This window comes from Calypte anna, chromosome Z (assembly GCF_003957555.1).
Source record: "Calypte anna isolate BGI_N300 chromosome Z, bCalAnn1_v1.p, whole genome shotgun sequence".
Classification (NCBI taxonomy): domain Eukaryota; kingdom Metazoa; phylum Chordata; class Aves; order Apodiformes; family Trochilidae; genus Calypte; species Calypte anna.
The window spans coordinates 45,243,497-45,264,012 of record NC_044274.1 but is presented as its reverse complement, the minus strand read 5'-3'; the positions used below and the strand labels follow the sequence as shown (position 1 = coordinate 45,264,012).

Below are 20,516 nucleotides of genomic sequence, written 5' to 3'. Positions count from 1 at the left end.
TAAGTATTACCTGCACCAGTAGTAGACACGAGTTTGGGCTTGCTGCGTGCTCCATCACCTTTTGTTGTGTAAGCTGTCACAGTAAAGGAGTATGTAGTTTCAGGCTGAAGCCCAGAAATTATCATTTCCTAAGGTGAAATAATGCAAGAACAATTTATTAAAAATAGGTATTTTTCCAGGAAACACTCAGACAACCCATGTATATGATAAACAGGGCACATACTTCTGTGCTACTGGCAGTGATGGAAAGCATTTGGGAGTACCAACAGACTGTTTTGTGTGAAATACTTCAACATGCACAATGTTTCACTTGCTTAAGTAATAAAAGACTTCACTTCTGCGCATCATGCCTCAGGTAGTTTAAGGTGCAAGACCAAAGGCTTAGTGGTGTGAACAGTGAATAAAGGCTTCTGAAACACCTTGCCTGAGGAATACTACTGATACTGTGAAATGCATGCAGATGTAGAGATGAGAAACTCTGCTTAACTTAGTAATTTACAGGACATTGCTCCTATAGTTTTAAAATGCCTGGTAAGAAAAGTGTTGCGCTTGTATCCAAACTTTGTAAGTAACAATAGTTTAGCTGTCCAAGAAAGCCTTGTTAGTTTCATAAAACTTTCATTGCAGCCTGTGTCATTTGTTGGATTGAAAAAAATCTCAAATGACTTCAGAAACAACTCTCTTTAGGTCTAAAAGAACCATCTAAAACACCATTAAAAATCTGGTCAAACAATAAGCCTCACAGCCCTCAAACAAATGACAGCATCTTCAAAACAAGTAGCTCTTTAGCTAGTATAAGTGAACAGGAGTAAGATCAGACTGTGAACTGTCCAAGCAAAAGAGAATCTTTTCAGACACGTGCATGCACACACAAATATACACACACACGGGATGGTGAATGGCAAGTTGCTTGAAATGAGCTAAACTCATGCTGTATGGGTAGTAAGATGAATGTAAGCCTTGACACTCATAATACGGATAAATTTTATATGCAACTGTAAAAGCACAGTATTTGTAGGCAACTGATTGGCCCAAAGTTCCTGACTCATCAGCTTCCATTCTGTAACCAACGGACTACTCATTTGCATTTGCACATGCCTGAATGGTTTTACACTAATTTCAGTGCTACTAGAGATGCTAGATGTATGCATCTAGAATAAGTAGCAAATGTGTAATAACTCCCTCAGATTCAACAACCATGAAAGATAATATAAAAATTATGGGTCAGACTACCCACAGTATATAAATTTTTCAAGATGGTGGACATGAGCTTAATACAGATGTAACTAGAATTTAGCAAGGTAATGATCAGACTGAGTGCACAAAATAGCTAAAATAGAATAAATAAATAAATATAGCCCCACAAAAACCTACTAAAAAGAATCCCTCCTTAGACTCTTTCTGAGAATAGAATTAACCCTAAAGGTCAAAATCAGCAAGACAGACTTCTCATCTTTCAGAAGGAAAATGCACCTGATACTTACAGAATACAATGATAAAAGGAAAAAAACAAAACTAAAACAAAAAAACCCCAACTGCCACTCTTCTGATATGATTGCATATAGTATTGTTATTCATCAGTGTGATCTGGATACAACAAAATGTTCCGTAGGCATATCTGGCATTTAGTTTTCCTGACAGTTTACAAAATACTTTTATCAAATTACAAAAAAAGAAAACACAACTCACTTTAATTTCAGATACACAAAAAAAATTAACCTTAAAATGAATGCAGAAAAATCTCAGATTGCTAGGCAACTCTGAACCACTTTATTTTTCTAACACGTTCTTGTGGAAAGGAAATTGTGATGCTAAGTTAGTGACAGGTATGAAAAAGAAGAAAACACAAACCAGTTCTGTGCATTTTTTCATCATGCTAAACCCCACAACTAGCAACATTAACCCCTATTGTCCTGGGAAAAAAGAAACAAGCAAACAAGCAAAAGTACCACAAGGCAAGAAAACTTGATACTAAGAACATGCATTTGTGCCAATGGACAAAAAAAACAAGAGCAAACAAGCAAAAAAAAAAAAAAAAAAAAACCAAAAAAAAACCAACCCAAACCCAACACATAGTTTTTCTGGCCAGTCCAAAACTACTCACATGTTCAGTAGTATCATCATATTCCCACTGATTGACAGTAAATAATGTTGGAGGGAAAAACAGAAGAAATGAAGAGATTTGTAGCCTGGTTAAGGTAATGCTTTCTTTTTAATAGTAAAACAAATATGAAAGATGTTTGGAAAAATAGTATGCCACTTGAATTAAACATGCAGATCATGTAGAATTTGGTTTATGTAATCAGGCCAGGCATTTTTAATTCCATTTCTGCTCTTCCTAAAAAACATCTAGTTCTCTTTCCTTGAAAGATGAAAGTAATTATGAATCCTCCTGTATTGTACTAGATTGCATTAGTAAAAGCTACCAATACAACACCTAGTTCATTTGATGATGTTACTAGGCCATATGCTTGAGTCTCCTAAATGAATCCAATGCCTTATTTAAATTAATAGCAGGATTTTTTAATCTTGGAACCTAACCATGCCAATCTATCAAGGTCTTCATATTTTCTGAAGCCCTTAGATTTATGCTAGGCAGAAAGGAACAGCAGGGGAAAAAGGAGGTGAGTACAGAAAATCAGTCACTTTTGGCCTGAACAGGCAGGTCAAAGACAAACTTGAAAATAAAAGAAATACAACTTTTGCCTTTATGATATTTGAGCTTCTATGTCTCATCTAGTCTCCAGTTTCTAACTTTCTCATTTTTAAAAATATTTTAAACTACCACTCCACAGAGGGTGAAAATGAAAATCCATGGAAGGAACCAAAGAACAAAAGTATAGCTGCCTCTCTTTTTTGATCTCCTCTCCCTTTTCCCTTTCCCTTCTCACCTCCCCAAAAATTTCCACCGTTCCCTCCACTTAATTAAAGCTGTGTCTTCCAAAACAGTATGTGCAGATAGACAGAGGGACAGACTATAAGAAAAAACTGCAACAAAGACCTCCAGGAACTGATACAAGAATTTGATAATTAGGTCATCAGTAAAACGTAGATGTAGGTGGGCTGTTCCCAAAAAAGGTATTTTCAGAGTTAAAATTAGAACTAGCAGTGAAAGAAAAAAAAAAATCATTTATTTGTTCATATAAAATGCCTGAGGCAAATTTAACTGTAAGTATTCTGAAAAAAAAACAAAAAAAAAGAAGTATTAAAAACAGACATAAAAAATGTTATCCGGTAGGTTGAAAAGTAAAGAGTAAAAAAGGCAGCTCTGGATAGCTCTCTGGTACACAAAATGTTTTCACTCTGACACAGAAAAGGTGCTAAAAAGCCTTAATTACCTGCGCATCAGCCAGCATGATGTCCTTCAGCATGGGCTGACCCTTTGGCTCTCCATTTTCCATCCTCACATAGTGGACCTGGTATCCTCGGATCTGGCCATGCTGCTTATTGGGTACAGGGGAGCGCCACGACACTTTAACAGCAGTAGAGTTGACAGCCTCTACCTCGACTTTGCGAGGAGGACCACTAGGAACTGGAACAACATCATTGGACAGAAGAGAATTACAGGCACTTGTCCCACCCATGTCTTTTGATTTTTTTTTTCCTTTTTAAAGAGGGCAGACTCACTGTTTCCTTTGAAGAATACAATTTTTTCAACAAATAAGAATGCTCAACCAATCTCCTCTACCTTTCAGTGAAAAGATCAAAAAACATGACTGATGCAAAAAATGGAAGAAAAAAGAGTATTAGAGAAATAGAAAAACATGTAAAAATGTACAAAAGCCAAGGAAGATGCTTTGAGGTTCAAAGCATTACACAAAGAGGTATTTTAACCGTTGAAAACAAGACTACTATTAATAAAAACATAGAAGTTTAAAAAAAAAGTTTTCCTCTTTTTTGTTTGCTAAGTTATTTGTGGGTTTTTTGTGTTGTTTTGTTTTTTTGGTTTTCAGTAGAATAAAAAGGAAGCTGGTAATAGGGCTGTCTTCTGTCATTTTCAAGCATGGAAGAAAACATTATGTGTAGAGCATCAGTTTTCCAAGATCAAAATCAAAATTCAAAAAAAAAAAAAAGAAAGAGAAATAATAAAAAAACCAAAGAAACCCAAATAGAAAAGCTCAAGATGGAATAAGGAAGCAGTTAAAGAAAAAAATAAAGAAACCTGAAAAAAAGTTCATAGACGTGTTTAAAAATAACAATGACTGTAAAATCAAGGAAAAGGCAGAAAGATTTTCCCCTGAGAGATAATTTTATGCTAAAGGAGGAGGAAGAAGGATATGTATGGGCTCAAAAAGGCAGCAGATTCATGTCACTCACAAAAAAGGTACTTGGTGTTAAAAAGAGTAAAAAAAAATATATATATATATATATATATATATAGACATTTATAAAAACAGTGTAGGAAGGACAAGTCTTTGATTAAAAAATTCAAAGGGTGATGTTATCTGTGATTTGGGAAAAAAGAGTGGAAAAAAGAGGAGCAGAAAAAATACTGTTAGGCTATACAAAAGACAGCAGATCGACAGAGTCATAGAGGCGTAAACTGATGTAGTGGAGGCAACATACCATCTTCATCTGTCCGAATCAATACTGCTAAGCTCTCTGGGCCAGGTCCAACATCAGTGTGGGCAGTCACAGAGATCCGGTACTCAGTCCATTTTTCCAGATGTTCCAAAAGGTATTGGGTACTGTCCGAGGAAATTCCCAAAATCTCATGGGGCTTGACATCTTCTCCATCAATCCCAATGTACTTGATGGAGTATTCAGTGATAATCCCGTTCTGTTTTTCCACTGGTGGAGGTTTCCAACTTACCAAAATGCTAGTGGAGCTGGGGCTTGTGCAACTAATGTCTTGAGGAGGAGCTGATGGCTCTAATTTCAGTAGTGGGTTAAAGGAGGATTTGAGTGAAAGGATAGGAGTGATTGAAAAAATGAACAAAAGAAAAAATAAATAAATAAAAGAGAACCAAATGACAATTAAAAAAAAATATAAAAATAAGTAGAAACTTAAAAAAGCAAAATGCCAGATAATCATATGAACCTTGGCTTATTAATATGAGGAAACTGAAAATGAATAGACCAACTAAATGGTGAAAAAGGATGTAGGGGAAATACATGAAAATGAAACCTCAAAATAATATTACCTACCTGTAATGAAAATTCTCCTTGAAATAAAACAAAAACTTGACACTTCTATGACTACTGATCTATTTTTATCATCATTGCAATTAGTGCAAGTTATAGTATAATAAGTGACACACAACATGCATTGTTTTATGTATTTGAACATAATCCTCTTCAAGCTTGTTTGTTTTATTTGAACAAAAGTATCTTTTCACAGAATTCCTAAAAACTTGCAATAATTGCTAGAAATTGTTCCATAAATTGCCATTTTTGTAGCCTTCCCACTCTCATAATCGAATTTTCGTTTCTTAAAAGATTTTTTCACTGAGTCTGCCTGACACAAGTCAACAGCAACATGTTTAAGTGGAAAGCATTTACTGAAACATTTATTGTAGCCAACATTCTACGAGCATGCAGTCAACAGAAGATGAATAAAGTCTTAGTTGAAGTTTTACCTACCAGGAAAAAGTGACAGGCTTGTTGATTCTGACTGTAACTTGTACTTACCCTAGATCAGCAGTCAGTTTTATTTTTTTAACTCCTCTTGGAGACACCTTTGCTACCAAAGAATTAAATCCTACCAGTAATGTACGTAACTTCTACAGGGAAAAAAAAAAAAAAAATCTACCCCCAACCAATGTGTCAAGAAACCAGGCACTCATTTTACAAAGAGAGTTCACAAACTCAGCACAGAAGAATGGTGAGAGGCTGATTTTGTCTTTATCACTCACAACAATCTTTCAGAGCAAAATTGCTCACCTTTACTGATTTGTACTCAAAGGAGTCGGTCAACATATTTACCTTTTTGAGGCTCCAGCATTTAAGCATGTACGTCATTCCATTGCTTTCAGTGAGGCAATGTAAGTACTGAAAGTTAGGTATGCTTAAATACACTTAATGTGCTTAAATGCACTTTAACTTAGCTTGTCCTTACTATCTGAGATTGTTCAGTGCATTAAAAATGTTATAGTTCAAATTCACTGGCTTAAGTAGTGGATGTGGACTCCCTTCCTCTTTCTGCCTTCTCTTTTGCAAGGAAAACTTACAATAGGGAAACATAAACTTTGGGTGAAAGATCTTTATGGTTTGTTTTTTTTTATTTCCTACTATTTTTTCCCATTTCTTAAGGGGAAAAAAACCAACATGGATTTCTGGCACTTAGACTAAGCACATCAAACAAAATTAAAGCAACAGAGAAGGCCCAGGAACCTGCTGTGTCCTATTGCATTTACACATGTATCTTTCAGTTTCCTACAGCTCTTCTACAGGGATCAATAGCTTATTACACAGTATGGTACACTGTTCTTCTGAAGGGAAAACAAGAGGGAATTTCAACTAAGTAGAGGAGTTGGATGGGTGAACAGATGAAAATTATCGTATTTGTTGGATTTTTTATGCTAATTCAGTCATCAGGTACTCAAAATCTGTTGGTCCCCTTTTACCATTGACTTGTGCAAGACATAAAAAACAAGTAAAATGTCCCCTAAGAATCTTATACATAAAGACATAAATCCCTGTAGCAACTTTTTCTGGAACCAAGATGAAAGGCAACAGTATATGCTGGTGACTATTGCTACTACTCTGATAGAATTTCACCAATTTTTAATCCACTATGCTCTGAAAACACAAAACATCACATTTATGTAACTAATGGTAATCTATAGGCTCCTTGTGTCGCCAGTTGTATTATTGCATATGGTTTTTTTTTCCTGAAATACACAAATCTTCCAAAAAAAACCATTTGCAATCTTTTCAGCAAATTACCAGGGTCTGCCCATTGAGATCAACTGGATAAATCTAACATATGAAGACACATGGCTGAGTAAGCAGAATATATTCCTAAATTCAAGAACAGAAAAATGACACTGTGCTTTTATATGTGTATGTTACAACATACAAAATTGGCCCCTAGATATTTATTTTGTATGCACAATCTAACTTATCTTACCCAATACAAGAGAATGAGCATTCTAAATATCTGAAATGGCTCCCAGAATAAATAAATACATTTTCCCTCACCAAATTATTAACTATGGATTAATATAATTGAAATATGCCTTGCCATTATATCTAAAACAAGCCTTGTGTTATGTAATAGTCTTCTACGCTTATTCCAAACACCTTAGACGTGCTTTAGAAGCACATTTCCCTTTGGTTAAAGTTCTGCTGAACTATAAGGGATTAAAGGGGCTGCTGAACAGTCTCACTAATTACAATTAATATCTAATAATAAAAAAAAGATTGATGGTATAATCACATTTGTCATAACTGTGAATTAAAATGCCTCCTGTCAATTGAGTATCTGAATTTTCTATTGAATAGTATTACTTCAAACAAATACATAGAGAGTTGCACTAAGTTTTAAAACTATACAGTGTAATGAAAACTAACAGGAAAGCATAACTTGTCAGGCAAGGGTAGCACACTCTTTTGTATCCCTAATACATATTTTTCCTCATTTACAGACAAATGTGATGAGATCATGACATTGCATCCACTAAGCATCCAGTGAGAAAACGATTTTTTCTTCTTGTACTTCAGGGGTATGCTACAGGATCAATGTAATATTACAAGAAATTGGCAGACTGGGCAGACGAAATTTAAAAGATGGAGGAGTGTTGTTAATGTACAACTATTGCATGATAAAGCATTTCATCCTATTTTAACATAAAAGAATATATCCTTATGGCAGCATAATGCTGGATCCTTAGACAGTGATTTACAGAGCTTTTTTCTGAAACTTTAAAAGCCAATCATGTTATGTTGATCAGAATACACCTACAAACCCACACATTTTACGCGTTCTTTTGGTGTATTAAGCACTGTGAATGCTGTACTTTTCTCATTTTGCATTCTTCTCTGTTGCTGCCTCTGTGGGCTCCTGAGCTTAATCACTTGGAGGAATACAAGACAATGAAATTAAGTTGGTAAGGAAAGACACCTACTTGACTGCATTGTTCTCGCTGAGATTTCTGCTGTTGAAGCACCCAAGCCTTGGGGAGAACGTGCAGCTAGACGGAATAAGTACAAGCTGTTTGGCTTTAAGCCTTGTAGGCGATAAGATGTAGTAGGTTCAGTGGAAACACGTTGCTAAAAGTGAGTAATAAGAGGAGGTCTTGATTAATGCAGAGACTCTGAACTCTGTATGTTGCGTACTAAAGAAATGCTTTTATACTCTGACAATAAACCCATTGAGAAAAATTAAATTCAAGAAAATTAATCAGAACAAAACCAAACTAAACCAAAACAAAACTGAATACATTACTTTTGACAAACACACTAAGGAGCAATATTTTTTAAGTTGACAGCTTAATGGGTGAAACTCAGAGACAGAAGTATTGTTTGACTGAGGAAGTAATAGCTGTGTAGAAAGTGTAAAAGGATTTTCAGACAATAACACATTAACAAAGAATTATCTAGATACCTCTAATGACAGTGAAGTACATGGCTTTATAATGTGGGTATAAATGTGAGTAATCTTGAGTTTAACCTTGTTGTAGTTAAATTTGAGTTCAAATTATTAAGAAGTAATAATTCTAAATGATAACTTATTAAGCAGGGGCCTGAATCCTATTTGGAAGTGAAATATGGATCTGGCCCTATTCCACAAAATATGTTTATGCATTCACACATTCACCTATGTATGAAGCCACCACAAACATAAGCTTAGCTAAAGCATCAACAATGAGTTGATGATGCAGGAGAAATCAATGAGGCTGACACTCTCCAGCTGCTTTCTGAGACTGCCAGCTTCTGCCTTTGTTTGGGACACCTGGCTTCCATATCATGAAGGTGTCACATGGTTTCTGTATTAGAAGAACAGTTTATTTTAAAGTCTATGACACTACCACCATAGAGGCCCTCAAACTGAAAATTCTTTAAGAAATAATCAGAGAATTACAGATTCACTTGGGTTGGAAGACCAAGATTATCGAGTCCAACCCATAACCTAGCACTGCAAAGTCAACCACCAAACTATGTACCTATGAACCACATCTTCATGCCTTTTAAATATCCCCAGGGATGGTGACTCCACCAGTTCACTGGCTGCCCTGCTTCAATACCTGTCAAACCTTTCAGTAAAGGATTTTTTCATAATATTCCATCTAAACCTCCCCTGGCGCAATTTAAGGTCACTTCCCCCCATCCTGTCAGATGGCCCCTGGCCTCATTACAACCTTTTTTCAGGTAGTTGTAGAGAATGAGTTCTCCCTTCAGCCTCCTTTTTTCCAGACTAAGAAGATCTTGTTCCCTCAGCCATTTCTCATCGGATTTGGTCTGCAACAACCTTTTATACCCTTCTTTGGACTCACTCTAGTACCTCAATGTCTTTCTTGCAGTGAGGCAGCCCAAAACTGAGCACAGTACCCCATATACAGCCTCGTCAGTGCTGAGTACAGGGGGACAATCACTTCCATAAGCCCGCTGGCCACACTGCTCCTGACAGAAGCCAGGATGTCATCGGCCACTTGGGCACACTACTGGCTTACATTCAGCTGGTTGTTGACCAGCATCCACAGGTCCTCTTCCTCTGGGCAGCTTCCAATCCACTCTTCCCCAAGCCTGTAGTTTTTCATGGGGTTGTTGTGATTCATGTGCAGAACCTGACACTTGGCTTTGTTGAACCTCATACAATTGGCCTTGGCCTGTCAATCCATCTTGGGTAGATTCCTCTGCAGGGCCTTTCTATCCCCAATGAGATTAAGAGTCCTGCCCAACTTGCTGTTGTCTCCAAACTTACTGAGGGTGCACTCAATCCCCTTGTTCAGATGATGGTATAGGAAAAGTTCATGGCAGGTTTTTATCTTTATTAAAAACAATTGTATTTTCTTCACAAGTTACACTGAGAGATTAGAGAAGCTTGAAATCTCTATTACATGGTAGCACAAGAGACACAAAAATGCTCTCAGACTTCAAAGTCCTAGTGTGAGTGCAAAAAATCATAGTGAGTCCATTACACAACACAAAACAGTTCTGCTTCCAAGCCTTTGTAGAGGAACAGGATTGGAGAGATATGATCAATGCATGAAACTGGGTGCAGCTTCTGCAGATGACTCATTGCTAGCATCAGCAAAATTCCACCAGCTGGTGTCAATCTATCATTAGGCTGACAGGTAGGTTTAACAAACTGTTAAACATCAAGGCAGTTGTACTAAAGAAAGTTAGACATCCATCAGTTCTAAACCCCTGTAGCATTTTATGTCTAATTCATTCAAGAACATTTAAAAGATGAACAGTCTTTTCACTTACCTCCTCCCCATGCTCTCCATCTTTGTAAACCAGTTCATAGCTGGAAATGGTATCAGAGCGTGGAGGTGTCCAGGAAAGTAATATGCTTGTTTCAGATTCAGGTTCTGCTTTGAAGTTCAGTGGCTGACCAGGCACTAAAAGAAAAGTTGAGAAGTGTTACTAATTGCTTATTTTATTAGTTCAATATTTATCTTTCAAATCTTACTAGGCTATTATCTGACCATTTCACACAATATTACTTCATTGAACTTACTGAATTTAAAAGAAAAATTATTAAGAGTACTATGAAATAAATTAATTTTCATGCTCACAAAAAAGAGTAATGATATATTTAATTCACTCATTACAAATTACCATGTATTTCAAATAAATGCTTGGCAGGGTAAATAAGGCACAAAGAACTGAAATGTAAAAGGCTGAAATTGAACAGAAGCCTGATGATGAACACCAGCAATCTAATAACCTATGTGTGAAATGACATGCATAGACATATACATATGCGTGTGTACTTGGGGAAATGCTAGTATTACATCAGATGGGCTGGAATAGTCAAGCAGAAAGTGTTAAAACCATTAGACACATTTCCAAATCTGAAAATGGTTTGTTGAGCTCAAAAATAACTAAGATACTAAACATCCTGCTCTTTAAGAAGGCACCTAAATATTAAACGCTTTTGTCACCTGAACAAGTTTATAACCTACTATAAATAATGTTCTTATTAAGTGATGTATTTCTTGTCTTTTAATGACTGGTAATTTTTACCTAAATAGCTTGAATTTATAGTGACAACACTTTCTAATTGCAAAAACTAAAAATGCAGCTCTTATTCCATTAGTCAAGAATATTATCTGTATTATTTCTTGCGCAATGGTCACAGAAATCACCCATGTTACTCTCATTGACTTCTGCAAATCCATGGCAAATAATAAGGTACCTGGGGAAAAGACATTAATATATAACACTGTCATTGGACTACATATCATATTTTCATCACTTGAGTTCCAAAACATTATTTTCACAGAATCATAGAATTGTTTGTGCTGCAAGGGGCCTTAGAGAACATATAATTCCAAGCCCCCTGCCATGGGCAAGGACACAAATAGTAAATGTATAATCATGAATGCTATGTATAGTAACGTATAGTAACAATTAGTAATTTCAGTTAATAGTGCAGTTGACAGGCATGAAACAGTCTACCACAACATTTCTGTTTTCAAGAATAAAATTTGGCATGTTTTTATTTTTAAGGAAAAAAAGAAAGATATGTACTTCTTAGCAAATACTGAGAACAGATGTGACAAGTAGGATGTGACAATAATCATTGTTTCACAATCATTTTTTCAGGGTAAAATTTTATTAAAGCCGTACAAGTACATTTATTTTGTCCAGTAAAAGGCTGAAAAACACTGAAGAGCAAACAGTATAAGTAATTAATTCTTATCTTGTCCAGACTTTTCTGGAATGTTATTCTGAGGATAACATTGCCCTCATGTAAACTGGCGCGGGTTTGATATTTAACCTTTAAACAGACAGATAATCTGTCAACACAAGGTGTATATTAAAGTTCCTGTGTGGAGGCTGCAAGTCTCTACCATTCATTTATCTATTTTTTAATTTTTTTCAAAATCGGGACAAAATAGAAAAGTGCAGAAGAATGCATGAATCACACAGTACATCCACCTCTACAGGTGCATACCTCTACAGAAAAAAGAAAAAACAAGAGAGAATGTGGGGATACAGGTGACCTGGTTACCGAGAATATAGAAGTACTCAATGACTTTCCCTTCAGTCTTCACTGATTACTGCTTGAGCTGCACCACCCATGTCACAGAAGACTATGGCTGGGTCTGGGAGAGTGAAGAGCATCCAGAGTAAGTGCAGGTCAGGTCTGGGAACACCTAGAGAACCTGAAAGTGAACAAGTCCATGGGATCTGATGAGATGCATCCATGGGTCCTGAAGGAAAGTGGCCAAAGTTGCTAGCCACTAGCCATCATATTTGAGAAGCTGTAGCAGTCTGGAGAAGCTCCCACAGATTGGAAAAGGGGAAACATTACCCCCCTTTTTCAAAAAGAAAACTAAGGGAACGAAGGCCAGTGGTGCTTGATGTGGTATACGAGACAGGCTTGAGAAATGTCCAGTTCAAACTGAATGAGGTTAAACAAGTCCAAGTGCAAGGTCCTGCATCTGGATTGGGCCAATCCCAGGCATAATTACAAGCTGGGTACAGAGTGGGTTGAGAGTAGCCCTGAAGGAGAAGGACTTGGGGTTGCTGATTGACAAGAAGTTCAATATGAGCCCAAGTGCAGCAACAGCTCATTCTGCTCAGTGCCCCTTAGACCATATCTGGGTATTCTATCTGCTTTTGGGCCTCAGCAAGATGGCTCTGGGCTGGACCTCTTGCCTTCCAATGGGAGGATGTAAGACTTGGGCTGGTTCAGAAAGGACAAGCAATGGGTCTGAGGACACCGAACAGCATCCATGGACACCAATGGGAGGGACAGAGGAGACACAGCTGGGGTCTCCACATCTGTGGGAGAAGGAAGGAAGGAGCTGGAAGCACAAGCTGGAAGCTCAGGCTGAAGAAAATTTTTCTTCAGGACGACAGCCCAGTCATGCAGCTAGGGCCCAGGGAGGCTGGACCATATCCAGCCTTGGGGTGGTTTATGCCTTAACTGGTTGAAGCCCTGAGCAGCCTCGTCTCAACCCACAGCTGAGCCTGCTCTGGGCAGTGGCTGGGGCTGGAAACCTCCACAGATCACCCTGCCAGCCTGAGTCATCCTGTGATGCTATGACCTGTGCTTAACACATGGATACATGAATGGTAGAACACAGCCAGGCAGTAACAGTAAATGACCAGTCAAGTGACCCCTATGAAGGCTGACACCATCTGTTATGATAAATAAGGTAGCAGATGGAGAACAAAAGGTACTTCCTGTCTCTCTGTACATTTTAAGACCCTCATCCTCAAAGTGTTCCTTCCCTTTGTTTCCTTTCCTTTATGGTCCTATGTCTGCAATTTTTCTACAACTTCTTAAGACAAGTTGATGGTTAACTGGACTTTTCCAAATGCTGTTTGTCAAAATAATACCTTGCTGCAAAATCAAGTCTCCCCTCACATTTTTCAAAAACAACTAGACAACTATGAAGCTGGAAACACTGAGAGAAGAAAGAAGTAACACCAAAATCTGCACCACTCCAAACAGTTCAAAAAGATATGAAAGGAAGAAAACAAAACATAGTAACAGAAACTAAACAAAGCGTGTTGCAGATAAACTCTGATAGGGAACCCAAGGTTTAGGCCAAAGGAAAAGTACTAGATAAGAAACTGCAACAATAACTTAAACTATTTAGGATTTATGCCTAGAACATACAACAACTGTTCAAATTCTTCAGTGGCACATGGGAATTAAGCCAAGCTGTAGGATGCTGACAGAAGGTACTGGTCTACTTTCCATCTTCAGAGAAGTAAAAAACTAGGGAAACTAAGTAAGTGGACTTCATACTTTTGCTGAAGTGTTTTTAATTACACAGATAAAATTATCTTTCCATATTAGTGCTATACACGGTCATCTCACTGAATGAGGAATTTTTGAGTAAGCATTTACTCAGTATCCTCCTTTCTGTCCTTTCTGCTTTGAGGTAAATGTTCTCTACAAAACCACATTAAACCCCACAACTTTACTGCACACTGAATTATCAGTTATGAGCATCTCACAACCTAGGTGGTACACACATTGAGAAAACGTAATGGAGGAACAAAATAAAGAACAATGTCCAGAATTACTCTTTTCAAAACTTGACATCAAATCCTACACCTTCCCTTGCCTAATTTATTGTTGGACAAGCAGAAACAAACACAGGTTGCTGAACCTTTTCCTGCATATGTAGTTCTATATCCATGCCTGATTCAAGTGCACAACAGAAATGGGATCTCAAATCAAAAAGGCCTTTCAGCTCCCCCCAGAGCTCCTCAGGTAGCTGAGGTAACTAGAAAAATGCTCCCGGGTTGTACAGTGTTTACAAGTGATGCTGGAAAGAGAAGAGAATCTCCACACTAGAAATGGCCTGATGGCATTGCTGGGGTCAAATTCATGCCTAGAGTAAAACTCAATTGGTTAAGTTATGAATCAGTTTTGCACAGGACAACAGATTGATCAAGACACTGCTACAAAGAAATAACCTCCTAAAAGGAGTCTAGAGATAGTTGAAGTTTGCAGTTCTGCAGTATCACAGAACCACAGCATTAAAAATAATAAGCACAATATCTTTTAAATGACCTAAGAGCACAGCACATTTTGTGAAAAATAACCAAAAATCAAAAAATCTCTTTCTTGAAATAATGAGTAACTGACACTGAGGGAGCCCGCAGAACAAAATAAATGTGCAATCTTAAAAGTCTGCATAGACTTTTTTGAGTGACTACACTGAAGAAATGAATTATTCTTCAAAGAGATTCTGTCTACAGTCTAGTTCTGCAGTGTAGCTGTAGAATTCTCTTAAAATTACTTCAAACTACTTTATTCCATAGTTAAATTCAGTGTAATGTCTCCATATTCCCAGTGCTCATCCATATATTTGCAAAAGCCAGAGTTCTGGACTTGAAAAAAATCAGATTTAAAGAAAATAAACTGATCCCACATCCATGCCCTAAATAGTGTTCTAACCAGAAGAAAGGGGAGAGACCAGAAGTTGGGAAAATCAGTGTGTGAGACTAAGAACCTCAATATTAGTCCTATCATGTTGACATTCAGATGAAATAATGAGATAAAGGAACTGGAAGAATCTGGGAGCAGATGGATTATTCAGAAATTCCCTGTCCTACTTGACCAGAAATGTGTCTTTAAGGGGAATTTTGTCATTAAAAAACATCCTGCACCCTACTGCAGATGCAAAATTATTCTTTTGCCTGCTTCCTCATATCACTGTTGAGTTTTCACCTGCAAGCTCTCAAACTTTCTCTTGTGGAAGTCCATTTAAATGAAATGCTTCATTAGGAGATGGGCATTCTGAAGTTTCAGAGACATGAGGTTTCCCTGTTCATGTGTTCATAAAAAAACCTGAAATGTCTGGCAAAGTAGCTAGCTTGTTACAACACAGAACTGTATTCCCTTGCTATAGGCTCCCTTCCTCTGAATTTCTGATCTTCTTTTACAGTAAGAACTCTAGAACCATAAACTCCTTTCCCTCAATTTAGGACTCCTTTTATGCACCTTGTAAGCTAGACACTTGACCTTATCATTAGCATCTTTTTCCACATGTTCAAAAGATCACCTTTTATAGGAGTCTTCAAACCCACTGCCAATCTTTGATTTAAAAATAGCACTTTCTATTATATTGTAAGTTCTTTTTGAAAGAAGCATTATTTTTACAGGTACACATTAATTTCTCAGAATACTTTTTCTCTTTCTCCATTTATAAACTACCCAAAAGGACATCTCTGACTCTCCCCTCTTTCTATCTAAACTCAGAATAAATCCAGGATTCTCTAAATTCCTTCAGGAGCCATCTTCTCTTTGAACATTAAAAACAAAAACTGAAATGAAAGACACACCCAGACATTAATTTCAAAGCTCAAGAATCTTTCTGTTGCACATAGATTAAAGTATATTGCTCAGACACTACTCATGGATACTCCTACCACTTGAAGCAGAGAAAGGAAAAGTGGGAAAACACATTAAAAAGTGTGTCCTGGGCAGCTATATGGAGATAAACAGAAAGAACATTTGTTTTCCAGTGAAGAAAAAGGGCAATAAGATTCACATTAAAGCTTATAGTAATATATGCTTCCTTCTCTTCTCCTCCAACTACATATTCCTAGTTAATGTTTTAATTAGAAACCTAATTTAAGCCATCAGCATAGTTTTGACTGACCTGCAAAGTGAGGAGCTACTCATATAGCCATTTCAAAAGAACAGTTCTGCAAAGATTCTTGCAAATTGGCTTTTAAAAACAAATTATTAAATTTTTATAATCTCTCTCCTAAAATCAGAAAACACATACAGGAGGAAACTTCAAAGAAAACCAAGCTAAAAAAGCCTGTAAGTTATAGCTGTCAATTAGATTTTCTTGTCTATAGTATCTCCAAAGTAAGCATAATGGTTAAGCCATGTATGTGCAATGCTAAGCTCATTTATTTCAAAAAGGGAAAAACCAAACAAAGAACCATCCCACTCCTGTTTCCATCAAATCCGTTTCTGCTGGTTTTAAATGGAACTCTAGAATACATTACATTCATTTGGATGAGCTTTAGTTTGAGAGACTTAAACCACAACAGTCATATTCAGAATTAGATTACAGACAATTTGGAAGAGAAGGGCAAGAAGGGACTTTTATTCTGAGGTGTTCACTAAAGAGAAACTGCTGTATAGAAAGATGAGAGAATCATAGTTTGTAAGCATAACCTGGACTGCAGTACTGCACTAGATTTTCTTAGCTATTTTCCTGTTTGGCTTAAAATGTTAATTTTTCAAGCACATATATCAGTGCTCAAAAATGCCTCCTGTTTGCTCCATCCATGCTTTTCTTTATATTTTCAACCTAGACAGAAATTAAAAAAAAACATAAAGTCAATTTTGTGTTGAAGTTTAAAACATCTATTGAGGATCCCTCCTGCACTGTTAACATTGTAGTGATTTCTTCAGATTGCAATGGTAATCAGAAACAGGCACATTTAGTGGCAAGTTCTATAAAGATTTTAATAAACAGAGCTTTTGTGATCTGACCTCAGCAAGTAATGTAACTTGAGCCTGTCTAGCTGAGCCTTAGTGCTCATTATTTCGATTGCTTCATCCTTCTCTCTAGAGAAGACACTGACAATTTCTTGCTAATCTAAAAGGCTTATGGTTGCAAGTGACAATACAGATGAGCAGCCTTCTCCTTCAAAAGCTTTTTGCACATGTATTCAAAAAGAAGTCAGATGTCAATATAAAAAGTAGTCCCTGAGAAAGGTTATAATTGTGAAATTTAAACTATAATGCACACATTTACACTTGCATGTGCACACAGACCACAGATTAAAAGGGTACACTTTAATGTACCACTAGAAGTTTAAAAAATGTTAATTCTTAATTTATTTATTTTTTTAACTTAGTAACTTCCCAGCTGAGATGCTGAAAAAGGTTGTACCTCAACCTTTGTGTGACACACAAAGACTCCAGGACAATACCTCAATTCCTGTTCTTTATTGAATGCTTATTGGTAAAAAGAAGAAATAAAAAACAGATAAAACATAACTGTCTTAAGAGATACATTTTTAAGAATTTGAGGAATGCTTAACGCTTCCAGTACCAAAAAAAATTAAAAAAAAAAAAAAAAAATCAAGTAGTATTAGGCAATTATCAACCTACAGTAGTAGTTCACACAGCTTTCTCTAAACTGGTAGAAAAAGGAAGCTTTTCTTTCTTATTGCTACAGTAAAACACCTTTTCTGCAGCATAGCTCCACAAGAGCTTCTCGCTTTTGATTTCATAAAAATTTTCTGCAATGTTTTTCATCATGCTTGCTTGCCCTTTGCTAATAAAACTAATTCATGAACCTGAAAGTCCTGTACAGACACAAACCAACCTAACTGCAAACATAAAACAAGAAAATGGTGACCTTGTGGTATGTGCTATGTGGAGGCAGAGAGGATTTGATTTATAAATCCAAACTGTTACAGACCTTCTTGCCCAAACCTACAGAAAGGTTTGTTCATTTTTTAATGCTTTCATTTTTCATATGTTTTCAGAACCTTATTGACTGTTTGAATACACATGCAATACACATGCATTTTAAATGTCCAAAAGCAAGATTCACTAGAGCGATGCAGCATAAGACAATAACACGTCACCTAAACAAAACCTGCCAACACAGGTAACTCCTCAAAGAAGGCTGCAAAGATGTACTTGACAAACACTTTTGGTGCACAGAGTACTGCCAAATAGAATCTACAACCTTGGTCAGCTTCAGGATGAAGATCTCCCTGAGACTTGAGTTTAACGTTAGTGAAAATTCTCAAAAGTGGTGAAGAAATGAAAGTGTGAGATGATAATATCCACTCAATGACAACTTGCACTGTGGAACTGATAAAACATTATCTGCAAAAGATGTCTGAATAAACCAGCTATCCTTGAGAGGAAGTTTTTTTCGACACCAAATTTGAATTCTCTCTGCAGAATTTCTGTAAATATTAATTTTTTCACTCCAATTCCATTCATTGCTGGCTTACCTCCTGTTTGAGTGATGACTTGAATCTCACTAGAGAGTGGTCCATCCCCAACAGATGTGAAAGCAAGAACCTTCACAGAGTACGTTTTCTGGGGTACCAGATTCCCAATAGTGGTAATATGGCTATCAGCCACATTGTGCTTCATCCAGCTGTTGACGTGTTGAGTGGGGTCCATGGTGTAATAAACTCTGTAACCTTGTATTTGTCCATTAGGTTCCTCAGGTTCTTCCCACTGTACCAAAATGGTGGTAGAGCTCAGCATACGGGCCTGCACATTTCGTGGTGCACTTGAAGGTGCTTGCTCTGAAGTCCTTGTTGACACAGGCTCACTGGGTGGCCCTCGCCCAATGTTATTTACAGCAACTACTCGAAATTCGTACTCTGAATATGGACTTAGTCCAGCCACACTATAGCGTGTTGTGGCCACGCCATCGATTTCTTTATATGGCTCCTCAGAGTTTTTGGGTTTGTGTTGGATTATGTAGTAAGAAACTGGCTCAGGGTTTCCAGAATCCCAAGTCAATGTTATGCTTGTCGCTGTGCTTTCCGTCACTACAGGTGTTCCTGGAGGCTTGGGTAAGGCTAGAGATAAATGCCAAAAAATACAGTTAGCACTATGAAAGACTAGGCATTAATTGTTACAGTAAGCAACTTAAAAACCAAACCAAACAACAAGAAAAAGAAAACAGGAAGACTGTAATGGAAAGAAGGTGTGAACTGTTCAGAGCAACCCTTTGGCAATTATGATTTACTTTAGAAATCAATCAGAAAATCTGAAGTTTTATAGTGTAAGGTTCATTTAATATAAATTAAAGATATTGACCTCTGTAATACACTGTGTAAACATATGCTCAAGAGGAATCTTGTAGAGAGACAGTACACCATTGCAGTTTAATTTTCAGGTATTCTTTAAAACTCTAGTTTCCAGTTACTTAATCAACCTGATCCTTGGACACCCAGAAACTCCAAAAATCAAATTTCTGGTTCTTATATGCAAACACTAAAGCAGTCTTTATTTATTTGAAATAAAGTTTGGGAGTTAAGAGGAGAATAATGGAACATCATGATTAATTTACATCATAGTATAAATCTGTATTTTGTCTTATATCAGTCAATATTCACCTTATTGATTTAAGAGGGCAGAAAGTATTGATACCCTTTCAGTGCAATATATTTGCTCATAATACGGCAAGAAATGAAAGAAAAGACTAAAGTATGTCCAAACGTTTGTGCTTGGGATATACCTTTGACAGTTATCTGTGCTATTGCTTCTATTACACCAAGGGTAGACATAGCAACACAAGTGTAGTTTGCAGACTGCCTGACATCATTAAGCTCAAGGACATTCCTCCCTATTGGCATATCATCTTCAGGTGTCAAGTCTTCAGCTCCTAGCATCCATTTCACATACGGCATTGGTGACCCCACCGCAACACACGTGATATTTACACTCCCGCCAGGCATGATCTCATGATTGGTGGGGGGAATAGAGAACCTCGGTGGGACCCGTCGAACTGGAAAAAAAGCACAACAAAGGTAATAACATATACAAAAAAAAAGAAACTGAGTCTTGTATACAGACTACATGCAGTGTACAGACACAATTTAACATTTTAACATGTTATTCTGATCTGCCAGAACATATGCATAAAAGAAATATGAGACTAAATGAGAATTTTGTCTGCACACAATGTGAATTATTCTATATTTACTTGAGGATATTATTAGGCACATTCATACAAAGGCTGATTCAGACCTATTAGGGCCCCGCAGTTAACTAGCTACATACTAACAACGCACAAACACCATGCAAAAGATACACACACGCACAAGTGTGCGTGCACACACACGCACACGTACACATATATATATGCATTGTATATGTCCATACATATATATATTCAGAGAAGAAAACTGGAAGGTCAGCAGCATAC

At 36.9% G+C, this 20,516-nt stretch overlaps 1 protein-coding gene across 1 annotated transcript in view; it reads right to left on the bottom strand.

Moving 5' to 3' along the window:
* PTPRD (protein tyrosine phosphatase receptor type D) overlaps window positions 1-20,516 on the bottom strand; it is a 262,399-nt gene that overhangs the window by 106,541 nt on the left and 135,342 nt on the right. The window contains exons 9-16 of the mRNA XM_030466839.1: window positions 19,827-20,096; window positions 18,583-19,164; window positions 10,375-10,508; window positions 8,070-8,214; window positions 4,567-4,872; window positions 3,339-3,532; window positions 2,105-2,131; window positions 11-128 (exon numbers count right to left, since the gene is read on the bottom strand). Coding sequence (XP_030322699.1) covers window positions 11-128; window positions 2,105-2,131; window positions 3,339-3,532; window positions 4,567-4,872; window positions 8,070-8,214; window positions 10,375-10,508; window positions 18,583-19,164; window positions 19,827-20,096 — 1,776 coding nt within the window. The remainder of the gene's footprint in view (window positions 1-10; window positions 129-2,104; window positions 2,132-3,338; window positions 3,533-4,566; window positions 4,873-8,069; window positions 8,215-10,374; window positions 10,509-18,582; window positions 19,165-19,826; window positions 20,097-20,516) is intronic.